Genomic DNA, 21,757 nt, shown 5'->3' with positions numbered 1-21,757 from the left:
GGGAGCCCCCGCTCGCCCCGTGTCAGGAGCAGTGGCTCTGTGTCTTCTCTGCACCTCTCTATTGAATAAGCGGGACCTCGCAAGGTCCGGTGACTGTGGGGCCCAAACGGACCGTCCGCTGGCCCCCGCCGCGCCGGGGTCATTGCCGGGGGGCCAGCCCTGGGCCGGCGGCCGGCGCGGGAACTCACTTCTGAGGCTCTGCCTGCCCCCCGCCCCCCTGCTCCGCGGTAGAACCCCCGGCCTCCTCCGTTTCCCCAGTCCCCAGAGCGGATGCGTTCCCTAGCACCCGGGAACCTGGGCTCCAGGGCCCCCCGCCGCCCCGCCGCCCTGAGCCCGGCCCGAGGCCTTCTGCCCACTCGGGTCCCACTCTTGTGCGATGAGAACCGGAGCTCAGAGGCGTGCGCTGTCCGCGGTGCTTGCTCGTGGCTGGCTCTCCACCACGTGAGCCAGGCCTCCGGCCGGGCTCTTGGCCGGCTATCTGCAGGCGGGAGCTGCCGGCGCCCGGCCCCGATGGAGGCTGTGGCGTGGAGCCCCGCGGGAGGCCCAGGTGGCGCGGCCCGGCCTCCCTCCCGAGTCGCTGCGATGAGAGGCTCGAGCCCCGGGCGCCTGGCTCCGCCTTGACTTTAAGGATGGCCGGGGCGCGGGTGTGATCCCCGTCCAGTCGGGAGGGACGTTGAGCGGCAGACCGCAGCCTCCTCCCGGCCCGAGGCAGGGCCCCACTTTCTCAAGCTCCTCACGCGTCCCCTGCCCCCCCCAGCCGAGGCAGGGCCCCACTTTCTCAAGCTCCTCACGCGTCCCCTGTCCCCCCAGCCGAGGCAGGGCCCCACTTTCTCAAGCTCCTCACGCGTCCCCTGTCCCCCCAGCCGAGGCAGGGCCCCACTTTCTCAAGCTCCTCACGCGTCCCCTGCCCCCCCCCAGCCGCCGGCCGCGACCTCTCGCGTGGAGAACGCACGCAGGGTCACGCGTCGTCGGGCTGCATGTCTGCGACACGTTTCTCGGCCCCTCCGGGTTTCCGTCTCCCCATTGCGCACCCAGAACTAGGCCTCCCTTGGAGGGCGCGCCCGGTCCAGGGGACGGCTGGCTGGGGTGAGGGAGCTGACCCCCCCACCCCACCCCCGCCGGGCGGGCCAGGTGCATGCTGGGTGTTTGGGGAGTGATCTCCGGAAGGCCGAGGGCCGGCGGATCGATCTGCCGCTCAGAATAGCCTGGAAGTGCCGGGAGAACACTACGTAAATGGGCTCCGGACGCTTTTGGAGCCTGGCGCTTCCTGCCCCCCGCTCAGCCGGCCCAGGCAGCGGCGTCGGCGCTCACGAGCCTCCCTGGCCGGGCCCCGAGGCTGCTTTCAAGAACATCAGATCCAGAACCGGGAGGATCTGTGGCGCAGGGCCGCGGCTCGGGCCAGAGGAGAGGCTGCAGGGGGGCATCGCGGAGGCCAGGGGCACCCAGCGCCCCGTCGCTGCTTCACTCTCCAGGCCATTACTAGGGACCCGGCCCCAGGGAGGCAGCAGCAGGCCTGGGTAAGGCACTCGAGCAAACCAAGGGTGAGTAGAAAGTTCTGGAACTCCGGAGGGTGGTGGGAGTGAACACTAGGACTTCTCATGGGGGTATACAGGCTCAAAGAGGGCTTCCCCCAGAAGGGACAGATAGGATCCAGCCGCACAAAGTATCTGGGCAGGAAGGGCATGTTGTGGGACGGGAACTGCATGGAGGACAGCTCGCTGGGGGGAGGGGGGGGAGCCGGCCCGTACCAGGGGCAGCGGAAGTTCTAGAAGGCTGATTGCTGAGGGAGGAGGGGGAAATGGTGCAGGCAGGCGGGAGGAACCAGACCCTGCAGGGGCTTTTATCTTTCCCCGGGAGGAATCCGGGGGGTTCGATGCGGATCTTGGGGTGATGGCTCGGGAGCCTGGCGGGAGTTGGGTTGGAGGCCGGGGCCGGGCTGTCTTCAGGTGTGAGGCCACGGGGCCGCCCGAGCCCGCGAGGCTGCCGCTGCTCCGGGCGTTGCTTCAGGAACGTGATGAGGTCGTCTCGCGCCAGGCCGTTGTCCTTTGAGCCCTGGCGGCCCCACGCGGCTCCCAGCCCCCTCACCATCTGCTCCAAGGACGCGGGCGGTCCAGCCCTGGAGCCCAGCGCCCGCGAAGCCCTCCCGCAGCCCGCGTGGACCCCCGACGGCGGGGCCGCGGCCGGTGGCCCGGAGCGGGGCGTCTCCCCCGGCCACGGGAGCTGGCGGAGAGCCAGGCCGGCCGGGAAGGCGTCCCCCCCCCCCCCCCCGTGGCCTGCGGCGACACGGCTCCGGTCCTCGCTGCTCGGGGCTCGTGGGCAGAGCTGCCGCGAACGCAGTTCTTCCCGACTTCCTCCCCTCTCCTCCCCCGGGGCGCGTACCCCCCCCACGGTGCCCCTCGGGGGGCCTTCCTTCCACCCCACCCCCCCAGGTGGCAGTGGGGACCTGCCTTCTGACCTCTGGGGGAAGACGGTGGCCATGGTCGCGGGACCCCACTTGGGGTACCCCGAGGGGCTGGCGGTCCGGCCCCCCACGCACGGCCTCCGTGCGCACCCCCCACGGTGGCCGTCCTCCCACCTCTCCACCTCTCCGGCCGGGTTGGCATCCCGGGAATGGAGGCTCGGTCCTTCCGGCGCCTTCCCTGCAGAGTCTGGGGGCGCCTCCCCCGTGCAGTGCTGTCACAGCTTCAGCTTGCCGGCTAAGCTCAGGCTCGCGCGCGCCCCGGGGGGGGGGTGCCCGTACCGGGGAGCTCGGTCTGGGGCCTGGGGGCCGCCCCTTGGCTTGCTCTGCGCGAGGCCGGTGCGCTGCCGTTTCGGCCGCGTTCCTCCGCGAAGCCTTCGGCTGGTGGCCCGGCGGGGCGAGGCCTCCCGCGTGCGGGGCCGGCCGAGGGCTCGGGACTCCAGGCGTGAGCCGTGGCGGTCTTTCTCTTGCCGTGAGACTCCAGGCGAGTCTCTTCCCCCGTGGGCTTTCCCACGGGAGAAACAGCGTCACCTCTGTCCGGTTAGAATGGCACATGGGGATTTGGGTGCACAGGGATTTTACAGCCCTGAGCCCCAACCCTAGCGTGTGGGGAGAAGGGACTTGACCCTATGGTTATATGCACGAGGCAGGGCCTGTGGATGGATCCCCTCCTCCTCCCCCTCCTCCTTCCCCCTCCTCCTCCTCCTCCTCCTCTTCCTTCCCCCTCCTCCTCCCCCTCTTCCTCTCCCTCTTCCTCCTCCTCCTCCTCCTCCTCCCCTTCCTCCTTCCCCTTCCTCCTCCTCCTCCTCTTCCTTCCCCCTCCTCCTCCCCCTCTTCCTCTCCCTCTTCCTCCTCCTCCTCCTCCTCCTCCCCTTCCTCCTTCCCCTTCCTCCTTCCCCTTCCTCCTCCTCCTCCTCCTCTCCCCCTCTCTCCTCCTCCTCCTCCTCCTCCTCCTCCTCCTCCTCTTCCTCCTCCTCCCCCTCTTCCTCCCCCTCCTCCTCCTCCTCCTCCCCCTCCTCCTCCTCCTCCCCCTCCCCCTCCCCTCCTGTGTACGCGTGCGGTGCACGCATGCATGCCAGTCTTGGGGCTCGAGCTCAAGTCCTGGGCACTGTTCCTGAGCTGTTGGCTCAGGGATAATGCTCCCCGCGAAAGCTGTAGCCGCCCCTTTGACATCGTGCTGTTTCATTGGAGATGAGACTCTCCCAGGCTTTCCTGCCTTGGCGGCGTTGATCCTCCCTCCTCGGAGCTGGGTGCGAGCCACTCAGGGCCCAGCGTGTGTGTTAGTTTGCGTTTTCACTTTCTTAGTTCAGGTACCTGAACTGAGCTTGGCGGGGGCCCTGGCAGTGTCACCCCGCACCCTGGAGTACCTGCCCCTACGTGAGAAACCTGTGGAGAGCGCTGACACAGTGATGGAGTCTGTCAGCGCGGCCTCTCTAGAGCACACCCCTGCAGCCCTCCTCTCTAGAGCACACCCCTGCAGCTCTCCTCTCTAGAGCACACCCCTGCAGCCCTCCTCTCTAGAGCACACCCCTGCAGCCCTCCTCTCTAGAGCACACCCCTGCAGCCCTCCTCTCTAGAGCACACCCCTGCAGCTCTCCTCTCTAGAGCACACCCCTGCAGCCCTCCTCTCTCTAGAGCACACCCCTGCAGCTCTCCTCTCTAGAGCACACCCCTGCAGCCCTCCTCTCTCTAGAGCACACCCCTGCAGCCCTCCTCTCTCTAGAGCACACCCCTGCAGCCCTCCTCTCTAGAGCACACCCCTGCAGCCCTCCTCTCTAGAGCACACCCCTGCAGCTCTCCTCTCTCTAGAGCACACCCCTGCAGCTCTCCTCTCTCTAGAGCACACCCCTGCAGCCCTCCTCTCTAGAGCACACCCCTGCAGCTCTCCTCTCTCTAGAGCACACCCCTGCAGCCCTCCTCTCTAGAGCACACCCCTGCAGCCCTCCTCTCTAGAGCACACCCCTGCAGCCCTCCTCTCTAGAGCACACCCCTGCAGCCCTCCTCTCTAGAGCACACCCCTGCAGCTCTCCTCTCTAGAGCACACCCCTGCAGCCCTCCTCTCTAGAGCACACCCCTGCAGCTCTCCTCTCTCTAGAGCACACCCCTGCAGCTCTCCTCTCTAGAGCACACCCCTGCAGCCCTCCTCTCTAGAGCACACCCCTGCAGCCCTCCTCTCTAGAGCACACCCCTGCAGCCCTCCTCTCTCTAGAGCACACCCCTGCAGCTCTCCTCTCTCTAGAGCACACCCCTGCAGCCCTCCTCTCTAGAGCACACCCCTGCAGCTCTCCTCTCTCTAGAGCACACCCCTGCAGCCCTCCTCTCTCTAGAGCACACCCCTGCAGCCCTCCTCTCTCTAGAGCACACCCCTGCAGCTCTCCTCTCTCTAGAGCACACCCCTGCAGGAGGCCGGGGACTGGCGGGCTGGGAGCCTGCAGAGCCACCCCCCTGGCCTCTGGCTTTTGCTGGCCACATGACGGGGGTGGGGGGGTGGGGGGGGGCTCTGAGGAAACCTCTGTTCCCACCAGCTTTATCTGGAAGCCCGAGGTCTGGACTTCTCATCATCTTCCCCCCTGAGGACTGCGCTCAGCAGCCCCGCCCCTCTAGGGCCTGGGACGGAGACCTGGGCCTCAGGAGGCAGAGATAAGGCTGGCCAGGCGGGGCTGGGGTGTGGCTGGCCCCGGTCCGGTCCTCGGAGCGGCTGCGTCGGGGGTGGGGCGCAGGTGGATTGCCCAGGCTTCAGGGGCTGTGCTATGGGAGCGGAGGCGGGGGGAGGGTCGGGCCTGGTAGATGGTGGAGGGCAGGCGGGATTGGATCCTGAGAGCCAGGCTAGCTCTCGGAGCCTCCGGAGGGGCCCGCTGGGGACGGGCCCCTGCGTGTGGAGCGTGACGTGTCCCCCCGCGGGCGGGCGGGCGCTGCCCAGGGGCTGCCTGACCTTCACGCCCTTGCCGGGACCCGGTCCTGCTGCGGCGGGGCTATTTATAACCCTGGCCCCGCGCCCTGCCCCCCTGCCAGCTGGCACGGGAGGCCAGGACGGAGCCGGAGCGCGCGCACATGCACGCGGGGCTGGCGTTGCGGAACTCTCGGGCTTTTAAATACATATTTTGTTTTATTGTAATAGAAATATCAGTAACGTTAAATGAACTACAAAGCAGTGGCATTAAGTATGTTTACCGTGCCCTATAATCATCCGCAGGCTCATTTCCAAAAGTCTCACGTTATCCAAAACCAAGTATTTTTCTCTCTTCCCTTCCCCTCCCTCCCTCCCTCCCTTCTTTCCTCCCTCCCTCTCTCCCTCCTCCCTCCCTCCCTCTTTCTCTCCTCCCTCCCTCCCTCCTTCCCTCCCTCCCTCCCTCCCTCTCCTACCGCTGCCTCCTGCATAGCCAAGACGAGCGGTCTCAGCACCATGCCTGGCCTGTTAAGATGGGCTGCTGCTCCGTGGTTTGCCACCCATGGCCTTGAGTCAAAGCCCTCCACATCGCTTCCTCTTTGTAGCTGGGATTAGGGGTGTGAGTCACTTAAACCTAGTTAAGCCAGGTACTTTTCCATCCAACGAACTCAGGACAATGGCTGATTTTGAAACCCGTGCACTGTGGCATACCCATTCGCAAATGTTGAGGAAGCCCAGAATAGTGAAGAAGGCAGAGTAGTGAAGTGCTTGCCAGGTACAGTGAGTGTGGCAAGGGAGCATTGCCCCCGGCTAGCAGGAACTCTGCTTTCCTTGTTTAGAAAGGGCCTAGAATGCCAGAGGCTGTCCTGGTTTGGGGAAAACCAGGAATCTGCTCGCATGTCTCGCTTCCGTATGTGTGCGCGTGCGCTGCTACTGGGGTGTGAACTGAGGGCCTTTCTACTTCCTGCTTATTAGCTTCTTGGCTCGAAGCTGATGTCCCATGTCCTTTGGTGATTAATTGGAGATGAGAGTCGCCTGAGGACTTTAGAGTATGGGTATGAGCAACTAGGCCCAATTTCACCGCTCACTCCTTTTTTGTTTTGTTGTGTCAGTGGTGGGGCTTGAACTTGGGGCCTGAGTGCTGTCCCTGAGCTCTTTTGCTCAAGGCTAGCGCTCTGCTACTTGAGCCACTTCCCATTTCCTGTTGGTACATTGGAGGTAAGAGTCTCACAAGCCTTGCTGCCCGGCCTGGCTTTGAACTGGGGTCCTCAGACTCCTGAGTAGCTAGGGTGACAGGCGCGAGCCACCAGTGCCGGCAGCTGTGACTCTGAAAGGAATTCCCGTGGACCGTTCTTTCTTCCTTTTATCCTGCGTGGCTAGCTGTCCTGCCCTGTCGGTGAGCCCACTGCCTGTCTTTGGGAAGAATGTGATCACACTTGCTCCTGCACGGGCAGGCAGTCCTTTACAGGTGTTCAAAACACCCCGGAGCGAGGCTGAGACCGTGACCACGAAGCAACACGGGCTGGGTGTGACTCCATTTCACCCCCCGTGGGTGGCACCTCTTTACGTAACCCCTCATTCCGGCTGGGAGAGGCCGGGGAGGAGGCGTGGGCTCCGGCACCAAAGTGAAGGAAGGGAGTGTGCAAAACTTTAGCAATAAAAATAAATCACATTTGAATCCAGTGCTTGTGAGAAGAAGTACCGACGGGCAGAAAGCGCATGTGCTGAGCAAAATAAGAAACTTAACCTCAAAGCAGGGGCTGAGAGCTATGCACAGCCACACCGGACCCCGACGTGTAAGGAGAATCAGGACGGCCGACCTCCTTCCTCTTCACGTTGCGTTGTGGTCTTTCGCTAACCGCTGTGGATGTTTTCACTCACTTGTTCTGGGGTGTGAACTCAGGACCTTGCGCTTGCCGGGCTGCCCCCTCTCTCGCTTGAGCCATGCCTCCGGTCCTGCTTTTTGCTGGTTATTTTGGAGATGGAGTCTCCTGGACTTTTCTGCACCGACTGGCCTTGAACCATGATACTCTGGATCTCAGCCTCCTGCAAAATACTATCGGTGTGAGCCACTGGTCGGGTGGTCATTCATCCATCCACCTGTCTATGATACTGCATTTCAGATAGGGTCTACCTGGATTACCGAGAGCTTGTCTTTGGAACAGGGCACCCTGTTTTCAGCTGTGAATCTGTTTCCCATTCCTTGTCTACGTCTGTGACAGGAGACACCCTGTCCCCGTCCTCTGGCCTTCCTGAGGCCTTTCAGCCACTCCGAGCGTGGCATTTGATCTTCACTGGCTATTTTCGGGCCTGCCCTTCACAACTGGTAAACGTTGCGGCGGGCAGAGCGGGCGTGCTGCAGTGAGCGCTGAGGCCGCTGGCTTGTGTGATCACGTCTTCATTCCTGACCTCGCACCAGGAGAGAAAAGGAACAGCCAGCACTTTTGTCCCATGGAATTGGACAAAGCGTAACATTTTTACGTGGTCACTGAGGCCACTAGGCAGTTTAACCTGGGCTCGCGGCCGCTGGGTTCTCTTTCTCTCTCTCTCTTTTTTTTTTTTTTGGCCAGTCCTGGGCCGTGAACTCAGGGCCTGAGCACTGTCCCTGGCATCTTTTTTGCTCAAGGCTAGCACTCTGCCACTTGAGCCACAGCGCCACTTCTGGCCATTTTCTGTATATGTGGTGCTGAGAATCGAACCCAGGGCCTCATGTATATGAGGCCAAGCACTCTTGCCACTAGGCACATTCCCAGCCCTTGGTTCTCTTCTCTTGCGCGCTGCCCTCATTGGGTTTACCGAACACGTCTTTATTGAGCAGCTGCTGTGGCAGGCACGGTGCTGGGCACAGAGGTTAGAGCAGGGTTCAAGATAGACGTGTCCCCTGCTCACCCAATGTTGCTGATTCTAGGAAGCCATGATAAGCAAATAGATAACAATAGGGAAATAGGTGGATGGTGGTGACAGTGGAATCACATACAGTGTAGCGTTTATACCTGCAATCCATTTATACCTGCAACCCCAAGTTCAAGGCCAGCCCAGGCAAAGTTACCACGATGCTGTCTCATAAAGTAAAGTTGGGTACTGGTGGCTTACGCCTATAATCCTATGCTGTGCAAGAGGCTGAGATCCGAAAACAGACTTTTGAAGTCAGCCCCGTCAGGAAAGTCCATGAGACTCCCATTCCAATCAACCACCGAAAAAGACCCCAAGCAAAAACCCAGAGGTGTGGCTCAAGTGGTCGAGCACCAGCCTGGAATGAAAGTGCCACGCAAGAGCACAGCCCCCGACGCTAGCACAACAAGTGTAAAGTAAATTAAAAAAAAAACAAAACAGAGGAGTTGGTGTGACTTGAGGAAACTCACAGCCCCGGGTCCAACCCCAGTACGATGGTAAGGAAATAAAGTCACGATTCTCATGTGATGATTTTTTTTCTTACTTCAACGTAAAAGCCTAGGGGCGGGGGCCATCATCAAGCGGAAGGCACGAGCCAGGCCAGAGTCCCGGGGTCTCGCAGGACACAGGGACACCTAATCTGGGACGGGGATGAGCGGAAGCAGCTGTGGGCGGCCGGGACGGACGGCGGCAGCCTGGCAGCTTCGTGCCGCTAGTGTCACGGGCGTGAGCCCCCGGGGCCTGGCTTTTCCCCGTGCTTTTGAATGCGGGGTGCACGGGGGCTTAGGCCCCAGCCGTTGAGGACGTGGTCTGTCTCTTGGAAGAGCTGTGGACTGTGGACATGAGCCTGCCAGGACTGGGCTTGGTGGATCTCGGGGGACTGGGCTTGTGCCCTCTCAGTCTCAGTCATCACCTGCAAAATGCAATGTGACAACAGACTGTTCCAGCGCCCCAAACTCCTGCCCTGTTCCAGCCCCCCCCCCCCCCGCGGCCTGACGCCCGGTCCTGTGGGAACTGTAGATGCTGGGGGTGGGGGGCGATTCCTAGGGAAAGGTCAGCTCGGTGCCTCTTGAGCCCAGAGCCGTGGGCCTGCGATGATCTGAGTGCAGCTTTGGGACCGGCATCCTCACTTCTGCCACTCCTGGGCTGTTAGGGCGAGGGGGCGGGGCTGAAATCCCCTCTCGGTCTGCCCAGGCCACGCCCCCAGGGCCGGGCTCCACTGTCCCCAGTCTCCGGATTCATATCTTAGATGCCAGATCCCGGCCTTGACCTCATGGCCGGGGCACCACTGTCCCTGAGAGCCACCTCCAGCTTCTTCTGTGTCTGCGGTGCTGAGGAATCGAACCCAGAGCTTGGTGCATGCTAGGCAAGCACTCCGCCACTAAGCCACGTTCCCAGCCCAACTCAGACTCTTGTCATAGCCATCTAGTGCAGAAGCTTCCAGATTCCCGCTGCCGTCTCCCAGTCTCTTACCCTGATATCTTCCACACAAAACTTGACTGCAGTTGTTTGTTTGGGATAACTCATGTTCATTGGCTATTTCGGGAGCCAGCAACTTAGTTTATATTGACTCTCTACTACGTGTAGTTTCTGGTTATAAGCTATTTAATTGGTTTTTGTTTGTGCCAGTCCTGGGACTTGAACTCAGGGCCTTATTTTCTTAGGGCCTGAGCATGGTCCTTACTTTTTTTTTCACACTCAGAGCTGGTGCTGTACCACCTGAGCCACTGTTCCTCTTCTGGCTTTTTGCTGGTTAACTGGAGATAAGAGTGTCATATACTGTGCCCGGGCTGACTTTGAACTGCATCCTGAGTAGCTTAGAATTACAGATGTGAACCACTGGTGCCATCCTTTGGGCCTGGTGCTCATGTTTGGCTCTTTCTCCCCAGGCTGACACTCTACCACTTGAGCCATAACTCCATTTCTGGATTTTTGCCAGTTAATTGGTGATGAAGTTCTCACCAACTTTTCTGCTCAGGCTGCCTTCAAATCACGATCCTCAGGTCTCAGCCTCCTGAGTGGCTGAGATGGCAGGTCAGCCGCTGGCGCCTGGCTTTTCTTTTTTTGTTTTTTTTTGGCCAGTCCTGGGGCTTGAACTCAGGGCCTGAGCGCTGTCCCTGGCTTCTTTTTGCTCAAGGCTAGCACTCTGCCACCTGAGCCACGGTGCCCCTTCTGGTCATTTTCTGCCTATGTGGTGCTGGGGAATTGAACCCAGGGCCTCACGTATACCAGGCAAGCGCTCTTGCCACTAGGCCCTATCCCCAGCCCTGGCGCCTGGCTTTGAGGGCCTCCATTTTATCTAATGATTCTTCCTGGTGCTTTACTTTGTGCCTGTCTTTTTCTGATGGTCTGAACTGATCAACTATTCATTCTTCCTACTGTTCTTCCAGAAGCTTCTTTAGGAGTTTTGTATTCATTTCAAAGAGTGAGAAGGCTGTTTTTTCCCCCTAGGGTAAGAGGGATGAATTAATCATCACTTTTTCAGTGATAGGTGATGGGAACTCCAACTGGCATGTAATCTAAAAAGGGATTTATTCAGTCACATAACTGCAGAGCCCAGGGAGGCTGCCGTCAGGCACAGCTGGGTCCGAGTATTTAGATTATTTTTTCCTGACCCTGTCTTTCCCCGTTGCTGGCTCTGTCTCACCTCCGTGGGCTCCGTTCTCAGGCAGACGCTTCCCCAGCCGTGGCCGAGATTCCGCCCCGCCGAGCCTCCTCGTCTCCGTGCTCCAGCAGACTCCCAGCATTCACTCCGACTACCTGGTCAGGCCGCGCTCCCCTGGACCACCTGCCTGAAGGACAGTGTGCCTTGAGAAGGAATGGCAGTGCCCCCCCGCCCCGCCGCCCGGCCACGCAGTGAGCAGTGGGCTGGGCGCTCGCTCGGCAGGACAATCTGCTGAATAGAGCCAGGAAAGTGGAGCCACCAGTTCTTCCTGAAGGTGCTTTCTTAATTAAGCAAGGAATCGATTTCCAACAAGATGCACGGCTTCCAAGGAAGCCCCCGTCGTCCCCCGCGAGGGCCAGTTATCCCCTGGCTTGAGGACGCCACGGCCCTTGTAGAGCCGAGGTGGGGTTGCTGGAGGAAGGGCCTGTCCAGCCCTGCAGTGTGGGGGGGGGGGGGCTGGGCAGGGGCGGGGAGGAGACGCGGAGATGTCCCGAGGGCTCCGCCCCGGCGCCTGGAGCGCGGAGCCTGCCTGGTCCCAAGTCCGCTCTCGCGAGACCATGAACTTGGCACGTGGCTTGGGCTGTCCTCAGCCATCGTCCGAGCTCGGTTTCTTCTTCTGTAAGTGGTCATCGTGGTCTCGAAGGTTCTCACTCTCAGGAACGGGAAGATGCACTGGTTTCTCCTAGGGAGAGGAAACCTTGGGTTTTGAACTCCAGTGTCACCTCTGGGACCCTGGGTGCTGTGGTTTGCACTGAGTTCTCCAAATTAAAAGACATTTGGGAATAGAGAGAATGTTCTTTAGTTCCTGGAGAGTGTGTCTTTCTTCATAGGTAAAAATCAGCCTGAAATGGGGTCTTCAGGATGAGCTCTGGGGTAAAGCACTGGCGTCCTCATCAGAAGGGAAGGAATTGGTGCCTGGTGCTCGTGGCTCACGCCTGCCATCCTGTCAAAATAACACCATGGCAACGTCTCAGAGCTTCCTGACTAGTACTGTGGGGGGCAGTAACCCCTACCCAGCAGGGTTGCTTTAGGACTGACTGGGAAGCCGACAGCCACTGCCGAGTATGCCCTTGGTGTATAGCAATTGCTCATAGCAGCCATGGCTTGTTAGTCTTGACGGTGGCCCTCTGGCTCCTCTGGTGGAGTCTGTACAGCAGGCAGCAGGCAGGAAAGAGGGCCTCAACCCAGACCTTCCCCCGGGAGCTGCGTCACCCGAGCCGCCCCGTCCAGAGCCCCTAGATACGGAGAGGGGCCGAGAAGTCACCGCGAATGTACGGCCTGCTCGTTTCAGCGCTGTGCTCCGTGCTTGGCGGGCCTGGGCTGGGGTGCCCCACGGCTGGTCTCTCGGCAGGTGCGATGCAGGCCTGGGCCGGGGTGCCCCACGGCTGGTCTCTCGGCAGGTGCTGTGCTCCGTGCTTGGCGGGCCTGGGCCGGGGTGCCCCACGGCTTCGTCTCTCGGCAGGTGCTGTGCTCCGTGCTTGGCGGGCCTGGGCCGGGGTGCCCCACGGCTGGTCTCTCGGCAGGTGCGATGCAGGCCTGGGCCTCCCAGCTACCTAGCTTTTCATTTGGAATTGCGGGGGGCTGGGGGGGGGTCCCACCTGTTTTTGTCCATGCTGGCCCTGACTCCGGAGTAGCCAGTCGTGCAGGTGTGCGCCACCACACCCAGCTTCTTCCCTTTCCGTCCCCTTTCCTTCCCCTTCCCTTTTCCCTCTGTGCTAGGGATGGGGCCCAGAGCCCGGGGGCAAAGCAGTGCTGGACTCAGTGTCACACGTACAAGGACTCGTGTCCGTACAAAGACTTGCACATACATGTTACACTGGCGTGCAATGTGTAATGGCTAAGCGTGAAAAGCAAGGTCACTGCCCAGAACTGGAAAAGCGCTGCCCTGCTGCCAGGCGAACACAGAGAGAGCGGAGCCCTGAGGGCGGCCGGGAGGAGCTGCCCGGTTCCCTCGGGGTGGCCGCTGCTCACGGCTGCTGGGGGGTTCTCGGGTGGATGGCCGGCAGCCGCAGGCGGGTTGGGGTTACCATGGGGACCCAGTTTCAGGCAGCGCCATTCCCTCTGATCATTAAGCTCCGAAGCACCCCGCCGTTCTCGGGGAGTTCTTTCACCCAGTGCTCCCCCCACCCCCCACCCCCCCGGGGGATGTGTTCCAAGACCCCGCGAGAGTGGAGGCGGGGTCACGGAGAGAGCCGGGTCTTACGTACACTGCATTTCCTCCCGCGCGCGTGTGTGTGTGTGCGCGTGTGCGTGCGTGTGCGTGCGCACGCGGGCGTCGTGAGCACGGAGGACCCGCCGCGTCCTAGTGAGACCGCAGGAGCACGCCGGGAAGGCTTCACCCGGCCACGCGAGACGGCGGAGGGCAGTGCTCGTTCCTGGACGCGCGGTTCCTTACCCCCGGGCGGTAACTGACCGCGAGCCCCGGGGCCTCCGGCGTCGCCCGCTCTGCTTGCGGGACGCCCTGTGTGCAGCCCCCGCCCTCTGGCGCATCCCAGCTCTTCGCCCGTCCTGTTCCCCCCCCACCCCCGCCGTCGCGCGCACGTGCCGCCGTGTCTGGAGGCAGCGTCACCTGCCCAGTGCTCGTGGATTACACAGAACCGGCGGGTGGGGGGCTGGGGGGTGGGGGGACGTGTCCCTGGGGACGGCTTGCAGACCGGGCCGCCTGGCCCGAGACTCAGTGGGGACAGCCACGTGCAAGGAAGGACCTGACCCTTTTGCTGCCCCCGCAGACAGGATTCTTGCAAAACACCCATTAAGACATCTGACCCGAATTTGGATAAAAGCCTTTTTCCTGTGTCAAGTTGAGCTAATTATACATGTATTCATCATTTATGAGGTCTAGCAAGTGGGAACAATTAAGGAAAAGGCCTGCACAAAACCCATTTCTTTCTATGCCACTTTTTCTTTTTGTGCCCATCCCGGGGCTTGAACTCACGGCCTGGACCCTGTCCCTGACCTTTTGTGCCCAAGGCTGGTGCTCTACCACGTGAGCCACAGCTCCACTTCTGGCTTTTTGGTGGTTCATTGGAAGTAAGGGTCTCATGGACCTGCCTGCCCGCCCCCGTTTCGAACCTCTGTCCTCACCTCTCAGCCTCCCGAGCTTCCAGGGTTGAGCTGCCAGCGCCGGCAGCGCGGGCTTTTCCTCGTTGTTTGTCTTCTTATCACGCCGCCGTCGCTCGTGGTCCGCTGTGAGCTGCCCTCTACGGGGAACGCACCGGACGGAGCCTCCTCTTCCCCTGGGTCCAGGCTCCGATGGCGTCTCCTGTGCCCTGTGGGACGAGGGCTGTTGTGGCCCCCGTTTTACGGGCGAGGCAGGTGGGTTTCTGACGGGGAGGGACGCGCTCGCAGTGTGTCAGGGCTTGTTGTGGGGGTGATTCTGACTCAGCTGCGGGGGCCTCGGGGCCACCACCCCCGCCTGTCGTTAGGGCATCCGCGACAGCCCTCTTTCCCTCCGGGCGTAGACAGAGGCAGAACCGTTACGCCCTCCCAGATTCTCTGGGCAACGGCGGGGTCGCGTGCTTCACGCAAGTCGTCTTCAACTCGTGTTTTGTTGTGTGTGTGTGTGTGTGTATGGGGAGGTGATCATGGATTCGGGGTTGTTCATCGCTGCTGTTGTGTTTCGTGATACAGATGTGTTCTCTGCTTACCTTTTATCTGTGCATCCTCGCGGAACTGAAACATCACAGATAACCCTCTAAGATCCCCGGAACCTGACAGTCACTCAACCATGCCACTTGCTGTTATCGGGGGTATCTTGATCGATTATAAATATAGAAGAGTCGTGAGCTTTCAGAAACACCCTGACAGGTGGGTGTTACATTAGACTCTGCCAGAAACCACGCAGACATCCAGGTATAAAAGCAAAGGGACCTGCAAGACCCCGTCTCACCGGGGAGAAGTGAGAAGTGCCGGCTGTTGTCTGGGGTGACCTGTGTAACATCCGAGGTCTTGGGGGTGGGGACCTCGCGTGGACGGTGCACCAGGGCCTTCATCATGGCGGGTTGGGATTGATGGATGCTGTCTAAATGGTAGATAGGGGTCCTGCAGCTGCCCAGGCCTGAAGGTCACGCCGAGGGGCTCTTGCTGCCTTACGGGGTCGTAGTCACCCTAAGGAACGCCATCATGTCACGGGAGCGAGGGGGAGTCCGACGTTCTCACTGCCCTCGCCCAAGGGGCCTTGCGCCGCTTGGGGAGGGAGCGTGCTCGGGCCTGGGAGAGGAGGCCGTTGGGCTTACAGAGGGGAGTTACGTGAGGGAGAGCGCTATGTATGGACGCTAATAAAGTTTTCAACCAAACCGTTTTACCGGGGAGGAGGTGCCCGGTGTCGGGCCTTGAGGGGTGTGTAGGAGTTGGGAGGAGAAGGGGAGGTGTGTGTCCATTCAGTGGTTACACGAGGTGGGGGCAGATCTTCACAGTTCGTTAGCCATTGCTCAAAATCCAGCCTTGCCGGGGCTCAGACGTGTCCCCCCACCTTTCCCCCCCCCCCCCGTGAGAAGCCCGGTGCCTGGGTCTCGAGAGGCCCCCCCTGACCAGCCTTCCTCTCTCCTGTCTCCTCAGGGCGGGGCCGGGGAGGAGCACCTCTGTGCCGACTTTCCAGAGCTCGACCTCTCGCAGCTGGACGCCGCCGACTTCGACTCCGCGGCATGCTTTGGGGAGCTGCAGTGGAGCCCCGAGCACGCGGACACCGAGCCCCCCCAGTACAGCCCCGACGACAGCGAGCTCTTCCAGGTACGCCCGCCCTTCCCAGGGCCCAGCGGAAGGGGTCTCCCCTTCTTCACCCAGGCCCTTCGGACCCTCTCTGGATCCGTACCTCACCCCCGGGCTGGCTCTGGCTCATACACATGGTGTCCACCCCCGAAAGAAAGGTCTGGGGTGAGCTGCCCCTCCTAAGCCTCCCAGGCTGAACCGGATTCCCTGGGGACCAGAGACACGGCGTCACGGAATCCTCAACGCAGGGCCATTATTACTCCTCCTCCTCCTCCTCTTGTTCCTCCTCCTCCTCCTCCTCCTCCTCCTCCTCCTCCTCCTCCTCTTCCTCCTCGTCCTCCTCGTCCTCCTCCTTCCCCTTCCCCTTCCCCTTCCTCTTCCCCTTCCCCTTCCCCTTTCTTTGGTGCTGGTCCTGGGGCTTGAACTCCAGGCCTCGCGCTCTCCCTTGGCTTTTTTGCTCAAGGCTGGTGTTCTACCACTTGAGCCGCAGCTCCACTTTTGACTCTTTGGTGGTTAAATGGAGATGAGCGCCGCATGGATTTTCCGGCCTGGGTTGGCTTCAAACTCGGATCCTCCAGTGTCCATGTCCCAAGGAGCTCGAATTTCAGGCACGAGCCACTGGTGCGCAACTTGTAGGAAGGAAACCAAGGCTTGAGGAGCCGTGCAGCTTGGCCGGTGGCCCGGTCAGTACCGGAGCGGATTCCACGCGGCCTGCGGCCTCCGGGGCCGGACGGAGGGCGGCCCTGGGAGCCGTCCCCGCCCCGCCCCGAGCTGAGCCTCGGCGTGTGCTGCTCCCTCCACCACCCGCGGTCAAGGCCGGAAGCCCGTTTTTCTGCTGGGCTCCAGGCTCTTCAGGAAGGGCAGCGCGGGCGGCGGGGCCTGTGCGCGGGGCCTCCGCTCCCTTTCGCAAGGCGTCTTTGTGGACCGCGGGGCAGCGTGGGGTGGGGTTGGGAATAACGCGGGCGCGGCGTGCATTTGCCTGTGCGGCCCGGAGCCCGGCCGGGGCAGCTGGGCGGTGTGGGGGCGGTCGGCTTCGTGCTTTCCTTGACATTGTCTCCCACATAGAGGTCACAGGCAGAAGCCATTCCATGGAGACATCTCAAGTACTCCTTCTAGAAAGGTGCATGGGGTGGTGTCGGTCGGGGGATCCCAGTCTGGAGGGCAAAATGAACAAAAACCCAGCCTTTTTGTTTGTTTGTTTTTTTAGCATTTTTATCAGCATTTCAGCATTAGCATTTTTATTTATTTTGCCAGTCCTGGGCCTTGAACTCAGGGCCTGAGCACTGTCCCTGGCTTCTTCCCGCTCAAGGATAGCACTCTGCCACTTGAGCCACAGCGCCACTTCTGGCCGTTTTCTGTCTATGTGGTGCTGGGGAATCGAACCCAGGGGCTTCGTGTATACGAGGCGAGCACTCTTGCCACTAAACCATATTCCCAGCCCTGAGCATTGGCATTTTCAAATAAGAAAAAGCAAAACAGACGCGGAGGTGTGACTCAAGTAGTAGAGCACCAGGCTTTTGCGAAAAGGCCATCTGAGAGTGTGAGCCTCGAGTTCAAGCCCCAGAACCGGCAGAAAGAGAGAGACAGAGACAGAGAAAAAAGAGATACACACAGAGAGAAAGAGAGACATAGAAAGGGAGAGAGAGAGATAAAGAGAGAGAGAGAGGGAGGGGAGGGGGGTCTGGGTGCTCTCTGGAAAGCCTGTCCGTTAGGAAGCCCGGCTCTACCTCCTCCTAGCCAATCCCTAGGAAGCCCCCCTGCCCCCTCCTCCCCCCACCCCCCCCCCCGCCGCAGCCCTGCTCGACACAAACACGGTTCCACCCGATGGCTGCAGTCCTCACACAGGCAGAGCTGTGCCCGGCCGCCCCCTGGGGCCCGTGCCCGCACCTGCTGTTCCCCCCCCCCCGTGTGGAACTCACGGCGTCGAGCCTGTCCCCATTCTTCACCCCCCGACCTCGGGGTCCTCGCGGTGCACTGGTGGCCCCGGCGCGGCCCGGTGGGTGGCACTTGCAGGGCCTGGGTGGCATGAAGGGAGTGACCCTTCCATCCCCGGCGCCCGCGACGCGTCCGCCTGCTCCACTCGTGTCTGGCAGACCGTGCGCTCCCCCGACCCCCTGGAGCCACACACGGTGGTGGACGTTCAGGTCCCGTGGGGGAAGTGACAGCCCTGACCGACTGTAGGATCCTCGTTCCGGCCCGGGCCAGGCGTGGGAGACCCGGGAGCCACTCTTGGGGAGAGCTTCCTCCTGGGACGAGGGGGTGTCGCGGGGCTCGGCTGGCCGTGTCGGAGCCGCCCGGGGGCACCCCCGCTGTGGGGAGGAGCTAGCGCTCGAGGGCCATGGCCTTTGGGGGCGGGGACGTTTTGCCTTCCTCTCCTCTGTGCTTCCATGCTCAGCAGGGCTGGGTGCTCTGATGGGGCCTCGGCTCCCCGCGCGTGGAGGGAAGGAGGAACCGTCAGCGGCTCCCAGTCTGTGGGGAGACGGAGACGATCCTTGCCGCCACCCTGGGCCCTCCCTCCCTCAGAAGTCGGCCTCCTCCAACCCTGCGGAACCGGGGTTTGCCTCTCCCCATCGCCGCCGAGTCTGCAGCCTGGGTGCTGCTCCGTCTTTCCTCCAAGCCACTCCGAGCGAAGCCTTCGCCTTAGGTTCTGGAAGGCTCCTCTTCCTCCAGCTTGCGATCCACTGAGGAAGGTGGGGGGTGGGGCTGAGTCTTTTAATATGCCTGCCTCGGCTGATTAACTCTCCATTAATTTGCACCGTTTCTAAGCCGAGCCGGGCTGGGGGGGGGGGGGGCAGCTAATGGACGGGCCTTGGAAGAGCAAGGGGGGGGCAGCTCCCTGTGATGTGCCGTCTTAGGGTGCCATGGGGTGGCCCAGAGGTCTTTCCTGCAGCAGCCGGCCGTACTCCTCGGGCTGTTCCAGGGCAGAGCGGTCTGGGGGCAGGGAGAGGGGGAGTCCTCCCGTCATTGTCCTCCCCCACTTGCGGCTGCCATTTCTGTGCTCTTCTCAGCCCGTGCCGACACTGTAAGCTAGTAACTCAGAGTTGGCTTTCCCTCCCTCCCCTCTCCCTCCCTCCCTCCCCCCCCCTCCCTCCCTCCCTCCCTCCGTATCGGTAGTCGGGCTTGAGCTCAGGGCCTCCGTGCCATTTCATAGCTTTTTCGTTCAAGGCCGGCCGGTCCTTTACCGCCCGAGCCAGGCCTCCACGCCCGGCTTTCTGATGGTTCACTGGAAATGAGAATCTCACACACTTTCCCACCCAGGCTGGCTCTGCGGCCCAATCCCCACATCTCAGCCTCCCGAGCGGCAGTGCCCGGCCTTCAGGGTTGACTTTCCAGGCCCCTGATCTCGGGCGCGGCCCCGCCTGCGGCTCCTCAGCCCTAGCCTCCCGCGCAGCCCCGAGGATGTGTCTGTTCCTGGGGCTGAGCCCCCTCCTCTGGGAGGACCGGTAGATTTCCCGAGGGGGGGGGCACCGGCTGTGATTGGTTGTGGGTTGGAGCCGGCGTGGAAGGGACCGGTCACAGTCAGTGCCCTGTGTCAGTACCGCACGATCGACAGGCCCGGTTGTCTCGCGACCCCACACGGGGAGTGGGGGATCAGTTCACCCTATCCCAGGGCCATTTGCTGTGTCCCGGGGCAATTCTTCCTCCAGTCCAAACGGATGACGTCGTTCCTGGACGTGGTCGTTTCTATAGAACGGGCCCTCCACCACTGTGCGTGCTCTGCCTCCTTCCTTCCACTCCACACACCCCGGCCTTAGAGCCTGGTCCAGCCAGCACCCCGGGGAGGAGAGACCCCAGGAACACATCTTCCTGTGGACCAGGGAAAGAGCTCCTCTTGACTTTTTAATTCTGAGATCTGCTCTAACCATTCCAAGGCGGCTGTTGTCCCCGGAGCTATGTAGCTGCGGCTCTGGCTGCAAGGCGTGGATCAGGTGGGCCGGAGCAGCCCGAAGGTCATGGCAACGTGTATTTCCGATGAACGTCCTGAAGGACACGCGGCCCGACCTGGGGTGGGCGGGAACGCGAGCCGGGGAGGCAGCAGGGGCGGCCGGGAACCGAGGGCACCGTCCCCGTGTCCGGCCCGGGAGCCCGGGAGCCCGGGAGCCCGGGAGCCCGGGAGCCCGGGACTCCGCCTACGGACAGCAGGGCTGCGGTCCTCTTCCCCATCCCGGCATCCCTTGCCGTCCCCAGCCTTCCTTACTCTCGGATACGCACCTGCCGCTCTCCTGACGGCCGCTGGGGGAGGCGGCTCCGGGAGGTGGGGGCGCCGACGCTCAGCGTGCTGACCCCCACCGAGCCACGCTTGGAGCCACGTGGTCAGGGGGGATGCCCCGCCCCCCGCCACGCTCAGAGCCACGTGGTCGGGGATGCCCTGCCCCCCGCCACGCTCGGAGCCACGTGGTCGGGGAGGATGCCCCGCCCCTCTCGCCGCCACGCTCCGAGCCACGTGGTCGGGGAGGATGCCCCGCCCCTGCCGCCATGCTCGGAGCCACGTGGTCGGGGAGGATGCCCCGCCCCCCTCGCCGCCACGCTCGGAGCCACGTGGTCGGGGAGGATGCCCCGCCCCCCGCCACGCTCGGAGCCACGTGGTCGGGGGAGGATGCCCCTCTCCTGCCGCTATGCTCAGAGCCACGTGGTCGGGGGAGGATGCCCCGCCCCCCGCCACGCTCGGAGCCACATGGTCGGGGAGGATGCCCCGCCCCCATGCTCAGAGCCATGTGGTCGGGGGGAGGATGCCCCACCCCTCTCGCCATGCTCAGAGCCATGTGGTCAGGGGGAGGATGCCCCGCCCCCACCACGCTCAGAGCCACGTGGTCGGGGGAGGATGCCCCGCCCCCCTCGCCGCCATGCTCAGAGCCACGTGGTCGGGGAGGATGCCCCGCCCCTCGCCGCTCTGGCGAGGATGCCCCGCCCCCGCCGCCACGCTCGGAGCCACGTGGTCGGGGAGGATGCCCCGCCCCTCTCGCCGCCACGCTCCGAGCCACGTGGTCGGGGAGGATGCCCCGCCCCTCGCGGCTCTGGCGAGGATGCCCCGCCCCCGCCGCCATGCTCGGAGCCACGTGGTCGGGGAGGATGCCCCGCCCCCCTCGCCGCCACGCTCGGAGCCACGTGGTCGGGGAGGATGCCCCGCCCCTCTCGCCGCCACGCTCCGAGCCACGTGGTCGGGGAGGATGCCCCGCCCCTCGCCGCTCTGGCGAGGATGCCCCGCCCCTGCCGCCATGCTCGGAGCCACGTGGTCGGGGAGGATGCCCCGCCCCTCTCGCCGCCATGGTTGGCGCTGCAGCCTCAGCCCGCGCGCTGCTCGGTAGTGATGAGCTCTTGCTTCACGCCGCCGGCCGGCTTCCTTCCCATCCTAACTCATCCATCATCGTTACTCCCCACGAGCCCCCCGGGGATGGGGTCCTCCGGCAGCCCCCATGACAGGTGAAGACACCCACCTGGGGGCTCTGTGAGTGGACCCGGCCCCGGCTCCCGACTGCAGTGCCCGCCCTTCTCCCCGGGTCTCTGAAGGAGAGCAGTGAGCGCGGTTACCGCCGTCGCCGTGTGGGAGCCTGGGGTGGCTCCCCCGTGCCGGCGGCCCGGGCCTGCGGGAGGCTCTGTCTCCGGGGCCGGGGAAGGGCCTGGCGCGGGCAGGAGGGCGGTGTCCCCCGGGCGCCGGGCGGGGCCCTCTGCGCGCCGCCGGCGGCTCTCGTAAAGCCCCGTGCTTGCTAGAGCTGGCACCGCATTCCCTGAGCATCTGCTGACCCCGGAGGACGGAGCCCATCCGACCGGACACAGCGAGCGGGCTTCGGCAGGAGCTTGGTGGGGGTTCGGTGGGGAGGGCACGGAGCTGACTCCCCCCCTCTCCCCCCTCTGCCTCCTCCCGCCAGATCGACAGCGAGAACGAGGCCCTCCTGGCCGCTCTCACCAAGACCCTGGATGACATCCCCGAAGAGGACGTGGAGCTGGCGGCCTTCCCGGGCCTGGACGAGGGGGACGCGCCTTCCCGCCCCTCAGCCTCGCCCGGCCCCTTGTCTGCACCCCCCAGCCCTGCCGCGGGGCGGCTCCTCGCCCCGGTGTCCGAGGTGGACCAGCTGTCCCTGGTGAGGACCTGTTTCTGAGCGCGGGCCGGGTGTCTGGTTGGAGGGTGGTGTGCGCAGAGCTCTCGGCT

General features: G+C 62.9%; 1 protein-coding gene and 1 long non-coding RNA gene across 2 annotated transcripts in view; one reads left to right on the top strand and one right to left on the bottom strand.

The window, feature by feature from the left end:
* The window catches only part of LOC125339835, an 11,689-nt gene extending 5,072 nt beyond the window's left edge, over positions 1-6,617 (bottom strand). Inside the window, exons 1-2 of the long non-coding RNA XR_007208637.1 lie at positions 6,606-6,617; positions 4,981-4,983 (exon numbers count right to left, since the gene is read on the bottom strand). This is a non-coding gene — a long non-coding RNA (uncharacterized LOC125339835). The remainder of the gene's footprint in view (positions 1-4,980; positions 4,984-6,605) is intronic.
* The window catches only part of Ppargc1b (PPARG coactivator 1 beta), a 90,948-nt gene that overhangs the window by 54,539 nt on the left and 14,652 nt on the right, over positions 1-21,757 (top strand). The window contains 2 exon segments of the mRNA XM_048331115.1: positions 15,469-15,630; positions 21,477-21,689. Of these exon segments, the coding sequence (XP_048187072.1) occupies positions 15,469-15,630; positions 21,477-21,689 (375 nt within the window).

This window comes from Perognathus longimembris, chromosome 22 (assembly GCF_023159225.1).
Source record: "Perognathus longimembris pacificus isolate PPM17 chromosome 22, ASM2315922v1, whole genome shotgun sequence".
NCBI classification, from domain to species: domain Eukaryota; kingdom Metazoa; phylum Chordata; class Mammalia; order Rodentia; family Heteromyidae; genus Perognathus; species Perognathus longimembris.
Note: the sequence above shows the minus strand (reverse complement) of the source record. Positions and strands in the feature narration are given on the sequence as shown.